This window comes from Schistocerca gregaria, chromosome X (assembly GCF_023897955.1).
Source record: "Schistocerca gregaria isolate iqSchGreg1 chromosome X, iqSchGreg1.2, whole genome shotgun sequence".
Lineage (NCBI taxonomy): Eukaryota > Metazoa > Arthropoda > Insecta > Orthoptera > Acrididae > Schistocerca > Schistocerca gregaria.
The window spans coordinates 409,867,845-409,885,437 of record NC_064931.1 but is presented as its reverse complement, the minus strand read 5'-3'; the positions used below and the strand labels follow the sequence as shown (position 1 = coordinate 409,885,437).

Genomic DNA, 17,593 nt, shown 5'->3' with positions numbered 1-17,593 from the left:
TCCCAGGTCTGTTGCTCTTCATCTGTCCCCACACTCTATGTGGGTAGCCCCTTGATTGAACCTTGCCCATCAAAGGTTACAACAGAAAATAAGAACCCCACCCTCTGAAGTCAGATTCTGAGCCAGTGTTTAAGGGTGTGGTTCTATCCCCACTGGCGACACAGTGATCCTGCAGCATGACTGGTCCTCATTACCCCTTCACGCCTAACATGGCCACCAGTTATGTGATCATTCAGTGGAACTAATGGGGTCTACTGTCATCTGCCAGAGCTACACCACCTTATTTCCTCCTCTTCTGCAGCTTGCAATGTTCTCCAAGAAACACACTTCACTGATGACACCTCACCGGTGCTCCATCGTTATCATGTAATCTGTTTGATCTGTGCTGGTCCCAATAGGGCATCTGGGGGAGTCTGTACTTTGGGCATCAGATTTCATTTACCATTTGCAATGTTTACCTACCTCCAGGTAGACCACTTACTTAAGCTGCATTGACTACATCAATCAAGCAATTCTACTGCGGTTTTCTTCTGCTAGGGGACTTCAATTCACAGCACCCCATGTGAGGGAATACCACTTCATCTGATATGGGCATTTTAATCAACCAGCTTCTCAGAAACCATGATCTGTGCCTCCTGAATAATGGTTCTCCTTTTCAATACCTTTTCATCTGTCAATCTAATGATCTCCGTACCTAGTCTTGTTGCTTCACTACATGCATCATTATGTGATGACTTTTGCAACAGTGATCATTTTATGGTGATCTTGTCATTTCCTTGCCACTGCCAACAGAGTGAGTACCATGTTGGTCTCCACACAGAGCCAACTGGCCTTCATATGCTTCTGCTGTTACATTTGTATCTGTCAGATTGTGTTTATGAGGTTGTGCAAGGTGTGACCACAGTGCTGGAACTGCTATTACCTTTTTAAAAGCCCCCCCCCCAATTGTCGGCTGGTGCCATGGTGCACCAAAGACATTGCAGTAGCTATTCAGGATTTCTGATGAGCCCTAAAATGATTAAAGATTCAAATGACATCTTTCGCAGACCAACCTTATCACTTTTAAGCACCTACATGCTAAGGCTCACTATCTCATCAAACTCAGGGTGCTGATAACCACGCAGTTGAGTGCCCCACAAACCAGTCATCACCACCACCACAAGAAGAAATGCTGGGAGTGCTATATCTCCTCCATGGATGTATGCCTCTTCTTCTGAGGTGTGGTCCAAGCTCCATGATCTTATGAACTGTCAACAATCACCAGCTGTTCTGGGTCTTGTTCTACTGAGTGATCCTTGTATCAGTTCATCGGTTTTTGCAGAACACCTTGTAACCCACATTGTGGCATCCTCTTCCTATATGACTACCTGTCTACTGAAGAATTGAAGAGTTCAACACATCCCCGTATGTTTCACTCTCCACCAAGCTAAATCCTATAATGAAACTGACTGGAAAGTATTTCAGGCTGTTCGCTCATCCCACAGCCTTGATTCAATTCACAGTCAGACGATCCAACACCTAAATGTTCCCCAAAGACAACGTCTCCTCAGGGTCTTCAATGACCTTTGGCTCCAAGGTGCCTTCCCCAAGCACTGGCAAGGCAGCACAGTTGTCCCAATCTTTAAGCAGCCATGCAAGAACCCAATGTCTCTTGACAGTTACTGCCCAATTAGCCTGCTTGAAGGGATGGTTGCCCTCAGGTTATGCTGGGTTCACAAATCATGGGCCTTTTCGTCCCCATATCAGGGTAATTTCTGGGAGGAATGATTCACAACCAATCATCTGCTTAGGTTGGAAACAGCAATTCAACAGGCCTGTTCTAAACATGCACCAACACATTATCACAGTCTTTTTAGATCTGCATGAGGTGTATGACACCAGTTGGCATCATTATATTTTACTTACCCTCCATGGCTCTGGCCTTTGATGCCCCATATAGATTTTTATTTGTCAGTTTTTATCCCACTGTTTGTTCTGGGTAGGGTCGGCACTTCACTCAACTCCGCACAGGTCCAAGAGAACAGCATCTCACAGGGCTCTGTATTGAGTGTCACTATCTTCCTCTTCACCAGGAATAGGCTAGTCGCTTTTGTTGGGCCACTGGTCACTCCCGTATTGTATGTCGACAATATTTGCGTTTGGTACAGCTCGCACTCGGTAGCCTTTGCTGAATGCAAGCTCCAAGGTGCCATCTGGCAGGCATCTGCATGGACTATTTCCCATGATTTCCAGTTCCTAAAAAACTGCAGGTCATGCATTTCTGCCATCTTACCACTGTAAATTCAGGCCCAGAACTCGACTTAGGTGCCCAGCACATGAACACTGTAGTGCAGTCCCATTTTTTGGGCCTCAACTTTGATAAAAAAATGGACTTGGCTGCTCCATATTCATCACTTGAAGACTAGCAGCAGGCGGAAACTTAACACTCTCTGCTTCCTTGCACACACATGTTGGGTTGTGGATCTTGCTACTCTTATCTGTATTTACTGAGCCCTTGTTTTGTCCTGACTGGACTGTGGTTGCTACGTTTTTAGCTTGGTGGCTGCTTCAGCTTTGAAACTGGTAGACTCGGTGTACCATCATGGCATGCATCTGGCCACTGGTACCTTTCGGACTAGTCTCACAGTCAGTCTCCTTGTGAATGAGGATCTTCTCTTTTCCGATTCAACTGTACCAGCTCTCATCCTGATACCCGCCATTGGGTGTTTTTACCAGTTGGAATGTGGATTTTTCTCTGCCTGGAGACTTGGAGTTTGTGTTGTCATCATCAGCACCACCACCACCACCATTTCTGACAGTGGATAGATCGGACTGTGTACGGAATTGGGGCTGTGTACGGAATTGGGGCTTTCTTGTACGGATGCTGATGACCACGCAGTTGAGTGCCCCACCAATCATTATAATCACCACCACCACCACCACCACCACCACCAGTTGGAATGTGCTTCACTTACTCTGCCAATATTCCCGTCTCCCCTCCCTGGGCCATGCTCCCCGTGTTTTGTTGTGAACTCCCCTTTGGATTGTGTGCAGGCCATGAACGGATTAGAATCGATCTCTTCGAAGATCCTGAAGTCTGTCGCTCTTCGAGAGTTCCAGGGGGGCTACCTTCGTTTACACCAATGGCTCTCAAACTGTGCATCAGATGGAATGTGCTTTTACATTGACTTCTGGTATAGAACACAATTCACTGCTGTGGACATGCATTGTGTTTACAACAGATCTGAGAGCCGTTGTTAGAGCTCTCCATTTTACTAAACCAGCCTCTCTCGACTGTATTTTAATATGTACTTACCCAGTTAGCAGTCTCCAAACTATTGATCAATGCTACACTTGTCACCCTTTGGTCTCCTCTATTTGTGACCTTCTCATTGACCTTTGTCATGCTGCCTGCTCAGTTGTCTTTCTCTGGGTCACAAATCATTTTGATACCCCAGGGTATGAGCTGGCAGACTGTTTGGCTAGAGGAGCACTTTCTTGCTCCTCGTTCACTTTGTCAACCCAAGGTGCAGATTTGCATGTGCACGTGAGATCTCTGCGTGCTTATTATAAATGGAATTAAATCTGGTTGCCTACTACCCCATCTAATAAACTCCGGACAATCAGGAAGGCTACTGCAACCTAGCACTCTTCCTTCCACTTCTCTCAGAAGGAATCGAAAGGTTTATGACCTTTCCTCATTGGTCATATCAGGTTAACCCATAGTTCTATTTTGTGTAATGAGCTACCTCCTGATTGTGGTTGGAGTCTTGCAGACAGTAGCGCATATCTTGGTGGACTACCCTCTCCTTTTGTCCCGCCATGGTAAGTATGGACATCTGGACTCATTGCCTTTAATATTGGTGTATAGTTCATGGACAGTTGACCTGGTTCTCAGTTTTCTCCATGACAGTGGTTTTTATTCTCAGTTATAAGGTTTTAATCTACCTATGGAGCAGGGGCAAGGTGTTGGGGATGGGGCATTTACTGCTATATGCTAGGTGTGGGAGTTCCCCAGCCCTACCTCCTTGACCAGGCTACTATTTCATCCTTCTTTTACTTCGTTTTAATCGCTTTTATATTCAGTTTGCCTCCTTTCTGCTGTACCCAATTTTCTATTCTAGGTGTTGCACTTGGTTGAGTAATGGGCGCTCTTGACTGTAATGGATCAGGGTGTGGGTGGGTGGAACTTTTCCCATCACACCCAAAGCCAGGTCGATGCACACGTGCTGACATACCTATTTCTTTCATCTTGGTTTTTTGGTTTTTATTATTGACAGTACAAAAAATGTCAATTACATTTTATAGCCTTCTCCCTTTTATGTTTAAATCTCGTGACTACATCAGAAAATGTTCTCACTGGACATTTCTACTTCGGGATACACTACTCTTGGATGGAGGAACTGATGACCTTGTTGTTTGGTCCCTTACCCTTCCACCCCCCCTCCCTCCAAGCCAGCCAACCAACAACCAAAAACTCAATGTGTCTAGACAGCTACTGACCCATTAGTCTCACCAACATGGTCTGAAAACTGCTCAAAAGCATGGATGCCAGTAGGTTATGCTGGATTCTGGAGTCTCACAGATTTTTGTGTCCCCCTTATCAGTGTGGTTTTTTTTTTTTGGGGGGGGGGGCAGATGGATGATTCACAGCCAACCATCTGTTCTAGTTGGGAAAATTAATGTGACCAGTATTTTCTAAGTGCTAAAACCTCAGAGAAGTCTTTTTTGACCTATATAAGGCATACAACACTACTCTGCAGAATCACATTTTACTCGCCCTCCATGACTGGGGATTTTGAGGTTCCCCTACTGATTTTTATTCATCAGTTTTTATTCCACTGGTTGTTTCTGGTTTGAGTTGGCGCTTCACTAAGCTCTCCATGAGTCCAAAACAATGTTGTTCCACAGAGCTCTGTCCTGAGTGTTGCACTCCTCCTCATCGCCGTCAATTGGCTGATGATCTATCCTAGGCTGCTGCTCATCCTTGTGCTGTATGTCAATGACTTTTGCATTTCATACAGCTCCTACCTAGTAGCTTGTAATGAATCATCGGCCCCCCCCCTCTCTCCCCCCCCTCCCCCCCCCCCCCCTCTCTCTCTCTCTCTCTCTCTCTCTCTCTCTCTCTCTCTCTCTCTCTCTCTCTCTCTCTCTCTCTCTCACACACACACACACACACACACACACACACACACACACACACACACAGTAGCGTGTGTACTATCGCTTCTTGTGTAGGTTAAAATTATCTCAGCTGTTATGCTAAAAGAATTCATATGATTTTGTATACAGTGTATTATATTTCAGGCTAAAATATGTAAAAAGAAATTAATGTATTGCAATCAATATGTACTAACAGTTAAAATTACTCTTTTTTTTAAAAAAAAGTTTGAAATTACGAAATTTCTGGCACATTTAAAATTTATATTATTAATTGTGCAACCTAATGCTAATTATAAATTTGTTTCTTGATTTATTTATGGAATAATGATATAATTAGGTAAAGATTCTTCTCCTGTTGAGAAAGTTTGTAAACTCCTTGGCTTTGTAAACTCTTTGAAAATTGTGAGTACTGCAGAATGTTAGTAGTAGGGGGCATGCCTCAGATGGAAATAGACATTTTTGTAAGCTAGTGTTCAGATGAAGCTTGTAATCTTACCCTCCCACACATCACCATTGAAGTTCTCATTCTCTACACAAATTTTGGAAATGAGTAAGATTACTAAAGAAGGACTGTTTTACTTATTGTGATTATCTTGTTGTTGTTGTATCTGGCTCAAAATCTTGTAGTGTCTAGAAATATTTTCTTGCCGATAGGTATACCTGCTTAAAGGAAGTCCCTCTAACAAAGGAATCATCTTCAAAAGTGGTCTGGTATCCAAGTAGAGAAGGAATTAGCACATTTCATTAGAATATAAGAGGTATTAGAGATAAAGCTACTGAACTGCTTATAGATGTTGACTCTGACATTATTGGTATATTGGAGCACCACTTATATAATTTGACAATTCATAGGCTTCCGTTACCAAGATACAGAATAGCTGCCTGTTTTTCAAGAATTTCCTTGTGGAGTGGTCATGTACGTAAAAAACAGTACAGTAGAACCCCACTAATCCGACCTTGGATGGTCCGTCACCCCGGTTAGTCTGACCATGCTCAGGCTCATGAGCCTGTGCCGACTTGTCACAGACTGGACGCCTGCCGGGCCATTGTTGCCGTGTCTATCGCTGTGCGTATTGTTATAGTGTACGTTATTGTGCGGTTTTATCCTTTGTTGGGATTTAAAAATGTCGTTGTTCGCTTTATTCCATGTTCTCCACAGAACTTATTACTGTAGATTCATTGAGTGTACAGTTGTCTGTTTTTCAACATGTCTGAATTCAAACGTAAACATGTAACTCTTTCAGTAAATGAAAAATTAGCAGTGCTATAAAGACTGGACAAAGGAGAATTGCTCCAAAAAATTGCAAAGGAACTGAATGTAGGTGTTACGACAATTAAGGATTGGTGGAAGAATTGGAAAGACGTTGAATCCCATAAACTTATGATTGATGGTGAAAACACTCTGAAGAATCGCAAAACATTAAAAAAGCCTTAACTTCAACTGTGGATGTGGTTTCGTGAAGAAAGAAGGAAAGGAACTCCAATATCCGGGCCAATTCTCAAAGACAAAGCGATAGTTTTGCACAAGAAACTGGATGCTGAAAGTAAATTTGCTGCCAGTGAAGGCTGGATTAATCATTGGAAAACTCGTCGTGGTGTCCGATTTGTTTCTATTTCCGGTGAAAAACTATCTGGTGATGCCGCAGCTGCTAAGGAGTTTTCTGTTAAGTTTCAATAAATTGTAGAAGAAAATGAACTGTTACCCTACCAAGTGTGTAACATCGATGAGACAGGGCTGAACTTTAAAATGTTGCCAACAAAAACGCTCGCAGCTTCATATGAATCCATGGTAGGAACGACACTTATAATAGATAGAATAACAGTCATTCCTTGTAGTAACGCAGATGGTACCCACAAGCTCCCCTTGTTCGTCATTGGCAAATCTAAGAAGCGAAGGGCATTAAAAAATATGAACTTATCTTTCTTGCCGGTTTATTACCGAAATTAAAAATCTGCTTGGATGGACTGCTGCAACCTTTTTAAATCCTGGTTTTTCACCGAGTTTGTGCCATCGGTTGAAAAAGACATGAAACAAAAAATCTGCCTGTTCGTGCTCTACTGTTGTTGGGTAACGTACCATCACATCGATCTGAGGAAGATTTGGTGAAAGGGGACATAAAAGCTCTCTTTCTGCCTCTTAATGTGACCTCACTCATCCAACCAATGGATCAGGGCGTTATCGAATGGTTAAAAAGGCGATATCGCAGAAAGTATATCAGCTCAATCATGGAAAAATCTGAAGGACGTCATAACTTGTGTGAGGCCATGAAATCCCTGAACATCAAAGACCCTATCTTCACAGTCGCTCCAGAATGGGATGAACTGAAACCTAACACACTGCGGAAATCGTGGCGTAAGCTTTGGTCGCAAGTTATGACTGAAAATGAGAATACTGAAGATGAGCAAAACAATGACGCACTGGAAATCGGTAAAGATCTACAAACTGTGCTACCTTGCGTCCCTGCCAATGAAGTTGAAGAGTGGATCAACGAATGTGACAAAGACTGTGACACTCTTGAAGAGCTCAATGATGACCAGATTGTTGCCGCTGTTAGCCAGGAAACTGTAAATGAGGACTCGGATGGCGAAGCCAAACCCCCCCCCCCCCCCCCCCCCCCCCCTGAATTCGCACAACAATGCAAAAAACACTTTTGACATTGCCTTTCAGTATATCGAGCAGAATCCAACTCCAACTCCAATGGACGTTTTGTGGATAAAAAAATGGAGGGACACTCCAGCTAAATCTAGAATAACATCTGCTAAACAAAAATGTATCACTGACTTTTTTTCCAAGTAATTTGTTTTTGTTTTTATTGTGAAAACAATGCATACATTATAATCATTTCTTTTTTTTGTCTAGAGTGCTATAAATATTTTTTAGTTGACAGTATATATCGTTTATACGTTATTAAGTACAGTACAGTACTGTAATTTGTTTGTCGTTATTCCTTTTAAAACCAATACACATTATGGTGTGTGTAGACGCTTTTTAGTTAATACATTGTTTAACACTGTAAAAAACATCTTTCTATATTACTGTAACGTCTTTTAGTTCTTAAATGATTTAATTTTTTGTGCTAAATGTGTTTTTATATTTTTTGCAATAAATGTTAGATTTTTTGGATAGTCCGACCTTTTTTACATTCCGACCATGATCCTGGCCTCGAAGGTGACGGATTAGAGGGGTTCTACTCTATTCCATTTCAGTCTGGAGATGTATCACGGCACTGGACTGAACAGGTATTTCAGTGTTGTGCAGGGGTAATTGAATTCAATGAAACTTTTAATTGTTGTTGTTTACCGGTCTCCTAACTCTGACTTCAGAGCATTCCTGCCCAAGCTAGAACTTTATAGGAAGTACCAAAAATTTGTTATATATGGTGGCTTCAATATTAATTTTGTATATAATTGTGTGTGGTGGCGTCTGTACTCTAGTGGACCGGCCTGCCAAAGGCGTCTGAGCTCCATGTCAGGAGTGGCCTGGAAATTGTATCGCCAATCTGTTCTGAAGCAAGTGTGCTTCTCACCTTTGAGTCATGATGTGTAACATAAATGTTAAATTTTCCGGAGTAATAGCCCCACAGTCGAATCTCCAGGTGGGACCAAACATGATGTCCCAAGCACCAAGATGTGCTGAGAAGAAGATGCAGATTTTTCAAGTCTGTACATATAACTATCGCTCCCTAATATGCAACGACAGACTAGAAGAGATCGAGAAAGAGTGTACAAAAATCAACAGGAGTATTGTTGGTTTAATAAAGTACGCCTAAAGGGGAAGACTATCTCTGTTTGCACTCTGGCAACTTGTTCTACATTTGTGGCGCTCCAGGAGGAAAACTGAATGGAGTTGGGTTTTTAATTAACAAGAGTATCACTAATAGAGTATCTGTCTTGGAAGGAAATTCCAGCAGGGTAGCTCGAATGGTCCTTAAGGTATCGAATAGGTGTAAAATACAGATTGTTTCAGGTGTTCACTCGCATCTCAAGCCACCCTAACGAAGAAATTGAATCTTTTTATGAGAGCTTGGATAACAAAAAAAAAGGGGGGTAGTGATTGTCACTTCCAGTTGGTTACTGGCGATTTTAATGCAAAAGTTGGCACCAAGAAACAAGGTGACACAGTGGTGGGCAACTATGGGATTCATTACCAAAACGTTAGAGGTGAGAGATTAGTCCAGTTCGCTGAGTACACCAATTTGTCCATCAGGAATACGTTCTTTAAGAAGCACCCTGACCTAAAATGAATATGGAGGAGCCCAAATTTCATTGTTAAAAATGAGATAGACTTTATTCTGTCAAACATTTTGCAGATTGTCAAATATGTTTCGGTGCTAAATCAGTTTAACACTGGCAGTGATCATCATCCGGTGAGAGCAAGGGTCAAACTGAATGTAAGAGATGAAAGGAATAAACTTATGAAAGGGAAGAGAAGTGTAATCAACCTCAAAAATCTGGAAGAACATTTGTTGAAATTACAAGAAGTCCTCCACAGCAAGTTGCGCTTAACGAAAGATGGAGATTTGGCAGAAATGATTGTATCAAGTGCCCAAGAAGTTGGTGGATAATGCCAAAAGAATAAACAGCCAAAGAAATTTAGTGCCAAAACTGAAAATCTTTTACAACAGAGTAGAGAAATGAAAATCCAAACCAATCGTGACATGGTAGCGTATTCTGAACTATTTTAGGTAGTGGGAAGAGAAATGAAAACTGACATACAGAAATTCAGTGAAGACACCTTACAAGCAAGTTTAAAGTCAGCCAAACACAAACTCAGTCGGTAAAAAAACAAATTATTGCACTTGATGGAAATGACAGTCAAATCACTGACAAGGAGGAGGTTTTGAAGTTCATCAGAGACTTTTATAGGAATTTGTATAGCAAACCAAGGGAAAATTTGATGTATCTAAATTAAGAGGTCCCTAGTGTTAAAGATATACTCCTATTGGAAGTCAAGTGTGCTCTAGATTGCACAAAGAAGGGAACAGTGTCAGGTGACGATGAGCTCTGTGTTGACATCCTGAAACTGGCAGGAGAGGTAACAATAAATCACTTGGCAGAAATATTTACTTCCTGCTTGCACTATGCTTCAATCCCACTACCGTGGAACAAGGCAAAGCTTATATTGATACACAAGAAAGTAAGTATTCACAATATGAAAAACTATCATCCTATCAGCTTGCTCTCAATTTTGCACAAAATTTTCACAAAGATCCTGTTAAATCGAATTAGTTCCACCCTAGACTCAGCCCAACCTATAGAACAAGCAGAATTACAAAGTAATTTTAGCACTATTCACCATATACTGACCGTTATTGACGTGACAAGCAGAGCAAATGAATACCAATTGCCTCTCTGCATTGCCTTTGTTGATTTTGAAAAGGCTTTTGACATTGTTAGCCATATAGCTTTCCTCCAAGCTTTGAGTAAGCAAGGAGTGGGAGCAATATATATTGAAGTGCTCAGCAATAGAAACTTAAGCTTATGTTAATATTGGCGAATCGACTCAAGAATTAAACATCAAAAGCGGTGCCAAGCAAGGCAACCCCATCTCCCAAAACTGTTCCCGGCTGTACTGGAAATGGCTATGTCAAAGCTGAGCTGGGAAGGTAAGGGAATTAGAGTTAATGGAAAAAGGCTGATGATATTGCTTTACTGGCCAACATCTTTTCAGAGCTCCAAAACAGTTACAGATCTTGCATTGGAATGTCGGTTGGTTGGCTTGAACGTGAACCTTTACAAAATAAAAGTAATATCCAACAAATGAGTCCCAGCTGTAGATGTGAAAGTCAGGAACAGTCTATTAGAAGAGGTCAGTGAATATACACTCCTGGAAATTGAAATAAGAACACCGTGAATTCATTGTCCCAGAAAGGGGAAACTTTATTGACACATTCCTGGGGTCAGATACATCACATGATCACACTGACAGAACCACAGGCACATAGACACAGGCAACAGAGCATGCACAATGTCGGCACTAGTACAGTGTATATCCACCTTTCGCAGCAATACAGGCTGCTATTCTCCCATGGAGACGATCGTAGAGATGCTGGATGTAGTCCTGTGGAACGGCTTGCCATGCCATTTCCACCTGGCGCCTCAGTTGGACCAGCGTTCATGCTGGACGTGCAGACCGCGTGAGACGACGCTTCATCCAGTCCCAAACATGCTCAATGGGGGACAGATCTGGAGATCTTGCTGGCCAGGGTAGTTGACTTACACCTTCTAGGGCATGTTGGGTGGCACGGGATACATGCGGACGTGCATTGTCCTGTTGGAACAGCAAGTTCCCTTGCCGGTCTAGGAATGGTAGAACGATGGGTTCGATGACGGTTTGGATGTACCGTGCACTATTCAGTGTCCCCTCGACGATCACCAGAGGTGTACGGCCAGTGTAGGAGATCGCTCCCCACACCATGATGCCGGGTGTTGGCCCTGTGTGCCTCGGTCGTATGCAGTCCTGATTGTGGCGCTCACCTGCACGGCGCCAAACACGCATACGACCATCATTGGCACCAAGGCAGAAGCGACTCTCATCGCTGAAGACGACACGTCTCCATTCGTCCCTCCATTCACACCTGTCGCGACACCACTGGAGGCGGGCTGCACGATGTTGGGGCGTGAGCGGAAGACGGCCTAACGGTGTGCGGGACCGTAGCCCAGCTTCATGGTGACAGTTGCGAATGGTCCTCGCCGATAACCCAGGAGCAACAGTGTCCCTAATTTGCTGGGAAGTGGCGGTGTGGTCCCCTACGGCACTGCGTAGGATCCTACGGTCTTGGCGTGCATCCGTGCATCGCTGCGGTCCGGTCCCAGATCGACGAGCACGTGCACCTTCCGCCGACCACTGGCGACAACATCGATGTACTGTGGAGACCTCACGCCCCACGTGTTGAGCAATTCGGCGGTACGTCCACCCGGCCCCCCGCATGCCCACTATACGCCTTCGCTCAAAGTCCGTCAACTGCACATACGGTTCACGTCCACGCTGTCGCGGCATGCTACCAGTGTTAAAGACGGCGATGGAGCTCCGTATGCCACGGCAAACTGGCTGACACTGACGGGGGCGGTGCACAAATGGTGCGCAGCTAGCGCCATTCGACGGCCAACACCGTGGTTCCTGGTGTGTCCGCTGTGCCGTGCGTGTGATCATTGCTTGTACAGCCCTCTCGCAGTGCCCAGAGCAAGTATGGTGGGTCTGACACACCGGTGTCAATGTGTTCTTTTTTCCATTTCCAGGAGTGTATCTATCTTGGCCAGATTATAAATATGAAGGGAGATGTAAGGCTAGAAATCTCCCGGCGCATCAAGCTTGGCTGACAATCATTTAGGAGGAACAGTATTCAGATTAAAAATGCTAGTAAATCTAAAGAAATCAGTATTTGATCAATGCATTCTTCCTGTGCTCACATATGGTTGCGAGACATGGACACTGAACTCATTTACAAAAGGGAAACTTACAACAGCACGGAGAGCCATGGAAAGATCAGTGCTGGGCTATACAAGAAAGGATAGGAAAAGGGCAGATGACATCCAGTCTGTGACGAAGGTTAAGGACATCTGAGAGACTGGAGTGTAGTTCAAGAGAGCATCGGAGGCCTAGAGGAAGACCACCTAACTGACGGGAGAAAGATATCAAGAAGATCGCTGGTAGCATCTGGCAGAGGACTGCACAAGACTGTTCCAGTTGGAGAGAACTGCGGAAAGCCTACCTGAATCCATGACTCGAAGAGACTACATCATTTAATGATTGAATTGCCTGAGGATGATATCATTGTGCAAGAAAAAGGTAGATCTCCTACACTCGTGATCTGATGAAGGCTGTTTTTTTTACAGCCAGAGTGCAGGGGAACAGTAGCACAGCTATAGGCAATACTTTTATTCATTCTTCATTGCTATGAACATTCTGTTAGTAAAAGGGTGAATAGCCTTGCAGACCATGTTGCACAAAATTTAACACTAAAAGGCTTTTGTACTCAAACAAATGTCACATGTAATTACAAACTATGTAGGAAAACTAATCCAATGGCAGTAGAGAGTTTTTCTGAACATTGTTAAGGAACAAGAGCAGGAGAATGTTTATAGTGCTGATAATATATATGACAAATATAATGCTTTCCTTAACACAGTTCTCATGCTCTTTGAGAGTTATTTCCATTAGAATGTTCTAAACAGGGTGCTAGCAGTAAAAGGCAAGCTGGGTGGCTGACTAGTGGCATAAGGATACCATGTAGAAAAAAGTGGGAATTATATCAAAATGTTAGACATAGTCACAAAAAGCTACAGTAGCCCATTATAAACAGTACTGTAAGGTGCTTAAAAGTGTTATTAGGAAGGCAAAGTGTGTTCAGTACACATATAGAATAGCTAATTTCCAAGATAGAATTAAAACCATATTGTCAGTTGTGCAGGAAGTTTCTGGACTATATAAAGTCAGTTTGTAGTAAAAATATTTCTGTTACTGATAAGTCAGAAATATGTACAGTATTTAACAATGGTTTTCTGAGGATTGCTGATGACTTAAATAAAAATTTAGTTTCTACAGGGAATCGTATAACTCTCTTGGCAAATGCCTTTCCCGAGATTGATGTCTGAAATACTCCTCTGTGATACGGACAAGTGGGAGATTGAGTCAATAATTAAATTACTGAAGACTAAGGACACTCGCAGATATCATGTTGAAGTACCTAGCAGAATATTAAAGTACTGTGCTGCACATGTTAGTCCTGTTCTCAGCCATATTTGTAATTTTCCCTTTAAGAATTGTCAATTTCCTGAACAATTATAAAATGGGAGAAAGAGATAATGTAGACAATTTTAGCCTATTTCTATGCGATCAGTGTTTGCTAAAGTTATTGAAAAGACTTTGTATGTAAGAATAATTGATCATTTTTTCTCACATAATTTCCTATCAAATGTACAGTCCAGTTTTAGTAGTGGTTCAACAACTGAAAATGCTCTAGTCTCTTTTCTCTGTGAGGTACTGGATGGATTAAACAAAAGGTTTGAAACCCTATGCATCTTCTTTGATCTAACTAAGGTGTTTGATTGTGTCTATAACAAAATGTTGCTCCTGAAGGAGGACCATTATGGAATACGGGAAGTAGCTCACAATTGGCATACGTCTTACTTTAACATCAGACAGCAAAAGGTAATTATCCACAGTGTTGAAAATGGCTATGATGTGGGGTGTGAGTGGAGCACGGTCAAATGGGGGGGGGGGGGGGGGGGGGAGGGGGTGGCAGGGATCAGTGCTGGGGCTTCTCCTGTTTCTTATTTCAACAAATGATATGCCCTCTAGTATTACAGATGATTCTAAAATATTTGTGTGTGGTGATGACACTAGCTTGATAGCAAAGGATGTTCTTTGCGACATTGACTCTGTTTCAAATAGTCCAATATGTAAATAGTAGAAAATAAACTAATGCAAAACAATTTAAGACACTGTTTTTATAGTTTCTACCACACATTTCAACACAACCTGACATTTTAGTTTCACAGAATGGGCATATGATTAGTGAAACTGAGCAGTTCAAATTTCTAGGTGTTCAGATAGATAGTAAACTGTTGTGGAAAGCCCATGTTCAGGATCTTGTTCAAAGACATATCTGAAGTAAGTGATTGTTCAACATGAAATTTAGTCTGCTTTGCTTATTTTCATTCGCTTATATCATATAGTATTTTATTGTGGGGTAGATCTTCTCATTCTCAAAGGATATTTTTGGCACAGAAGTGGGCGGTTAAGGCAATAAGTGGTGTAAGTTCACAAACCTCTTGTCGACCCCTGTTCATTAGTCTGGGTATTCTGATACTGGCCTCTCAATATATATATTCCTTACTGTTGCTTCTTATTAACAATATCAGCTTACTCTAAAGAATTAGCAGCTTTCACTCAGTTAATACTAGGCAGAAATCCAATCTGAATTTGGGTCGCACTTCCTAGACTCTTGCTCAAAAAGGTGTGCTGTGTACTGCTGCATTGATTTTTCAGTAAGCTACCACAAAAATTCAAAAATCTTAGCAGTAATCCACACACTTTCAGAGCTGAAGGGTTCACTCCTATTCTTTCGAGGAGTTCCTTGAAAACTTAAGCTGATTCCTATGGTATATTGTTGTTTGCATTTTCTTAAATTTATGGCTTGACTTTTTTTGGTTCATAAACATTTTATTTTAGCTCTTGTTACTTTTATGTTGTAATTTCATGTACTTACACATTCCATGACCTTGGAGGTTTTCTCGTCATTTTGATCCTAAGGAACTAGTCATGTAAATAAAAATAAATAACAAATAAAAATAACACAAGTGCTGTGTTTAAAAATGATGATGCAGAAAGTAAATCCCTGACAAATAATACACCTATCCACTGTAAACAACAGGTACTGCCTCATAATGATTCTTGTGAATCATACACAGAAATTTCAATTAACAATGCCACATAGGCACCTTCCAGTGTAACTGATGCAGGTGAGCCGCACTCACCTCATGTATTTGGGGGCAGTTTGCTAGTTATTGGGAACTACAATGTTACGTGCATCATGGAACTTCTTATGGAAATAGCATCCAGAGCTGTGAAGAAGTCGTATGTGTGCTCAGTACTTCTACTGGGGAGTCTCGTATGAGATGTGAAGGAGGCCCAGGCTGCAGCTATCTAGGATGTAGGGTGTGGTCATCTCCAAGTTGTGTCTAATGTCTGCACAAATGATGAATGTTGCTTTGACTGTGAGGCCATCCCCAGTTTGTAGGGATGGCTGACAGAAGTAGTGAACACTGCTGCCCTTGCCATGGGTGCAAGCAGAGCGTATAGTTTACAGTTTCGTACCCCGAATTGATCACAAGCCTTTGGCGTGGAACCAAGTGGAGTCACCTAAACTCCTGGGTTTACACCATACTGAATTTTCACAACTGTTTATTAGAATATAATCCTAATAATTTGTGTATGGTCATTTTTGTCACATATTCTCTTTTTTTCCTTTTTTTTCCCCTTGTAGTTTCCACATTGTATTTGTATTTGCAAAAGGGCATTTATTCACATGTCTCTTCTGAAAGATGTTTCCATTTGTTACAGAAAGTTCACGTATACCAGCTCATAGAATTGTTCTGAGTGCAGCATCAGAATACTTTGCAGCAATGTTTACAAGCAAACTGCGAGAGTCCACTGAACATGAAATAGAAATGCACGACATGGATGGAAACTTGTTACAGGCCATAGTGCAATATTGTTACACTGGTAAATTTTTTGTGCCTACTCAAGTAGAAAGTCTTTTAGCTTATAAGTCTCCTTTTCATCATAGGTCAAACTGGATTAATATATACCTGCCAAGACACTATTTTCTAAGACTATAGTGTGTAACATACAGGGTGAATCAGGAGGAGAGGTACATGCTTTGAGGGATGATCGTGTTAGTGATTCTGAACAAAACAAAAGCTTCAGAGCACATCTAATTTAACTTCTGTGTGTTTTCCTTGAATAGCTCCAAAACTGCACCCTCTCATGAAAACACATTGCAGTACAAAATCAAACTACATTTAATTTTGTACAGAGAAGCTCCTATTCATTTTTTCTCCAGGGCTAAGAATTTGTGCAAAGGGAGCTCAAGAATATTGAAAATCTCAGGTGACACTCGTGCACTGTAGCCTATGGAGATAGGTAGCCCAGTTTAAAGTAATCTCCTGAGTTGAGAGACCACAAGTGTCCTGTATCAAATTGTTTGTCTCAACTTCCTCTACACTACTGTGTTATATTGTAAACGATGACAATATTTGAATACAGTGTTATAGAAAATAAATAAAAATGTACATTAAATATGAGCTGTCTTGGAAACCATCCAAAGTAGGGTATATGTCTATATGAAGTTTTTTTTTTTTTGTACAGAATCACTAATGGTGTCCCCTCAAAGCATTAATCTTCCCTCCTGGTTTACCCTGTATGAGGAAAATGTAGTTACTTTGAGTTCTGGTGCTAGTGTGGTATAAGAGTATGCACTCCAGCTTGATGACACACGTTGGTGATAAGTTATTTTTATCACTGACAACTTCCCTTTCACTGTTCTATGCTATGTTGACCTCTAGTCTGGGCAGTGGATAAGATTATAATATTCCCTGTAAGAAACTGTGATGCATTCCGTTGGTTTGCACTGAGGTGGACTCAATGCTGATAGTGGAATCACGTGCTAAAGTGTTGTAAAGCATAGACAGATAAAAGCTACCCAAATAGAAACTAAATTGCTGAAGAAATATTTTATTTGGATTGGTTATTTACTAGGGTTGTTTTAGAGTTATGAAGGAAATAAAACGCAACCAGTAAAAAAAGTCATGCAGGGAAGTAACCTGGAGATGAAAATATGTAGCAAGTTATATAAAGTGGGTGGCAATGTGAGAACCATATGCAAAAAAGGGACGCAAAGGCACAAGTCACTGTGTTGGCTAAAAAGTTTATAAAATGCATATTAGA

At 41.8% G+C, this 17,593-nt stretch overlaps 1 protein-coding gene across 2 annotated transcripts in view; it reads left to right on the top strand.

Annotated features, from left to right (window-relative positions):
* The window catches only part of LOC126298782 (kelch-like protein 5), a 269,167-nt gene that overhangs the window by 180,962 nt on the left and 70,612 nt on the right, over positions 1 to 17,593 (top strand). For both annotated transcript variants that reach the window (XM_049990242.1, XM_049990243.1), the window contains one exon: positions 16,208 to 16,369. In XM_049990242.1, the coding sequence (XP_049846199.1) occupies positions 16,208 to 16,369 (162 nt within the window). The remainder of the gene's footprint in view (positions 1 to 16,207; positions 16,370 to 17,593) is intronic.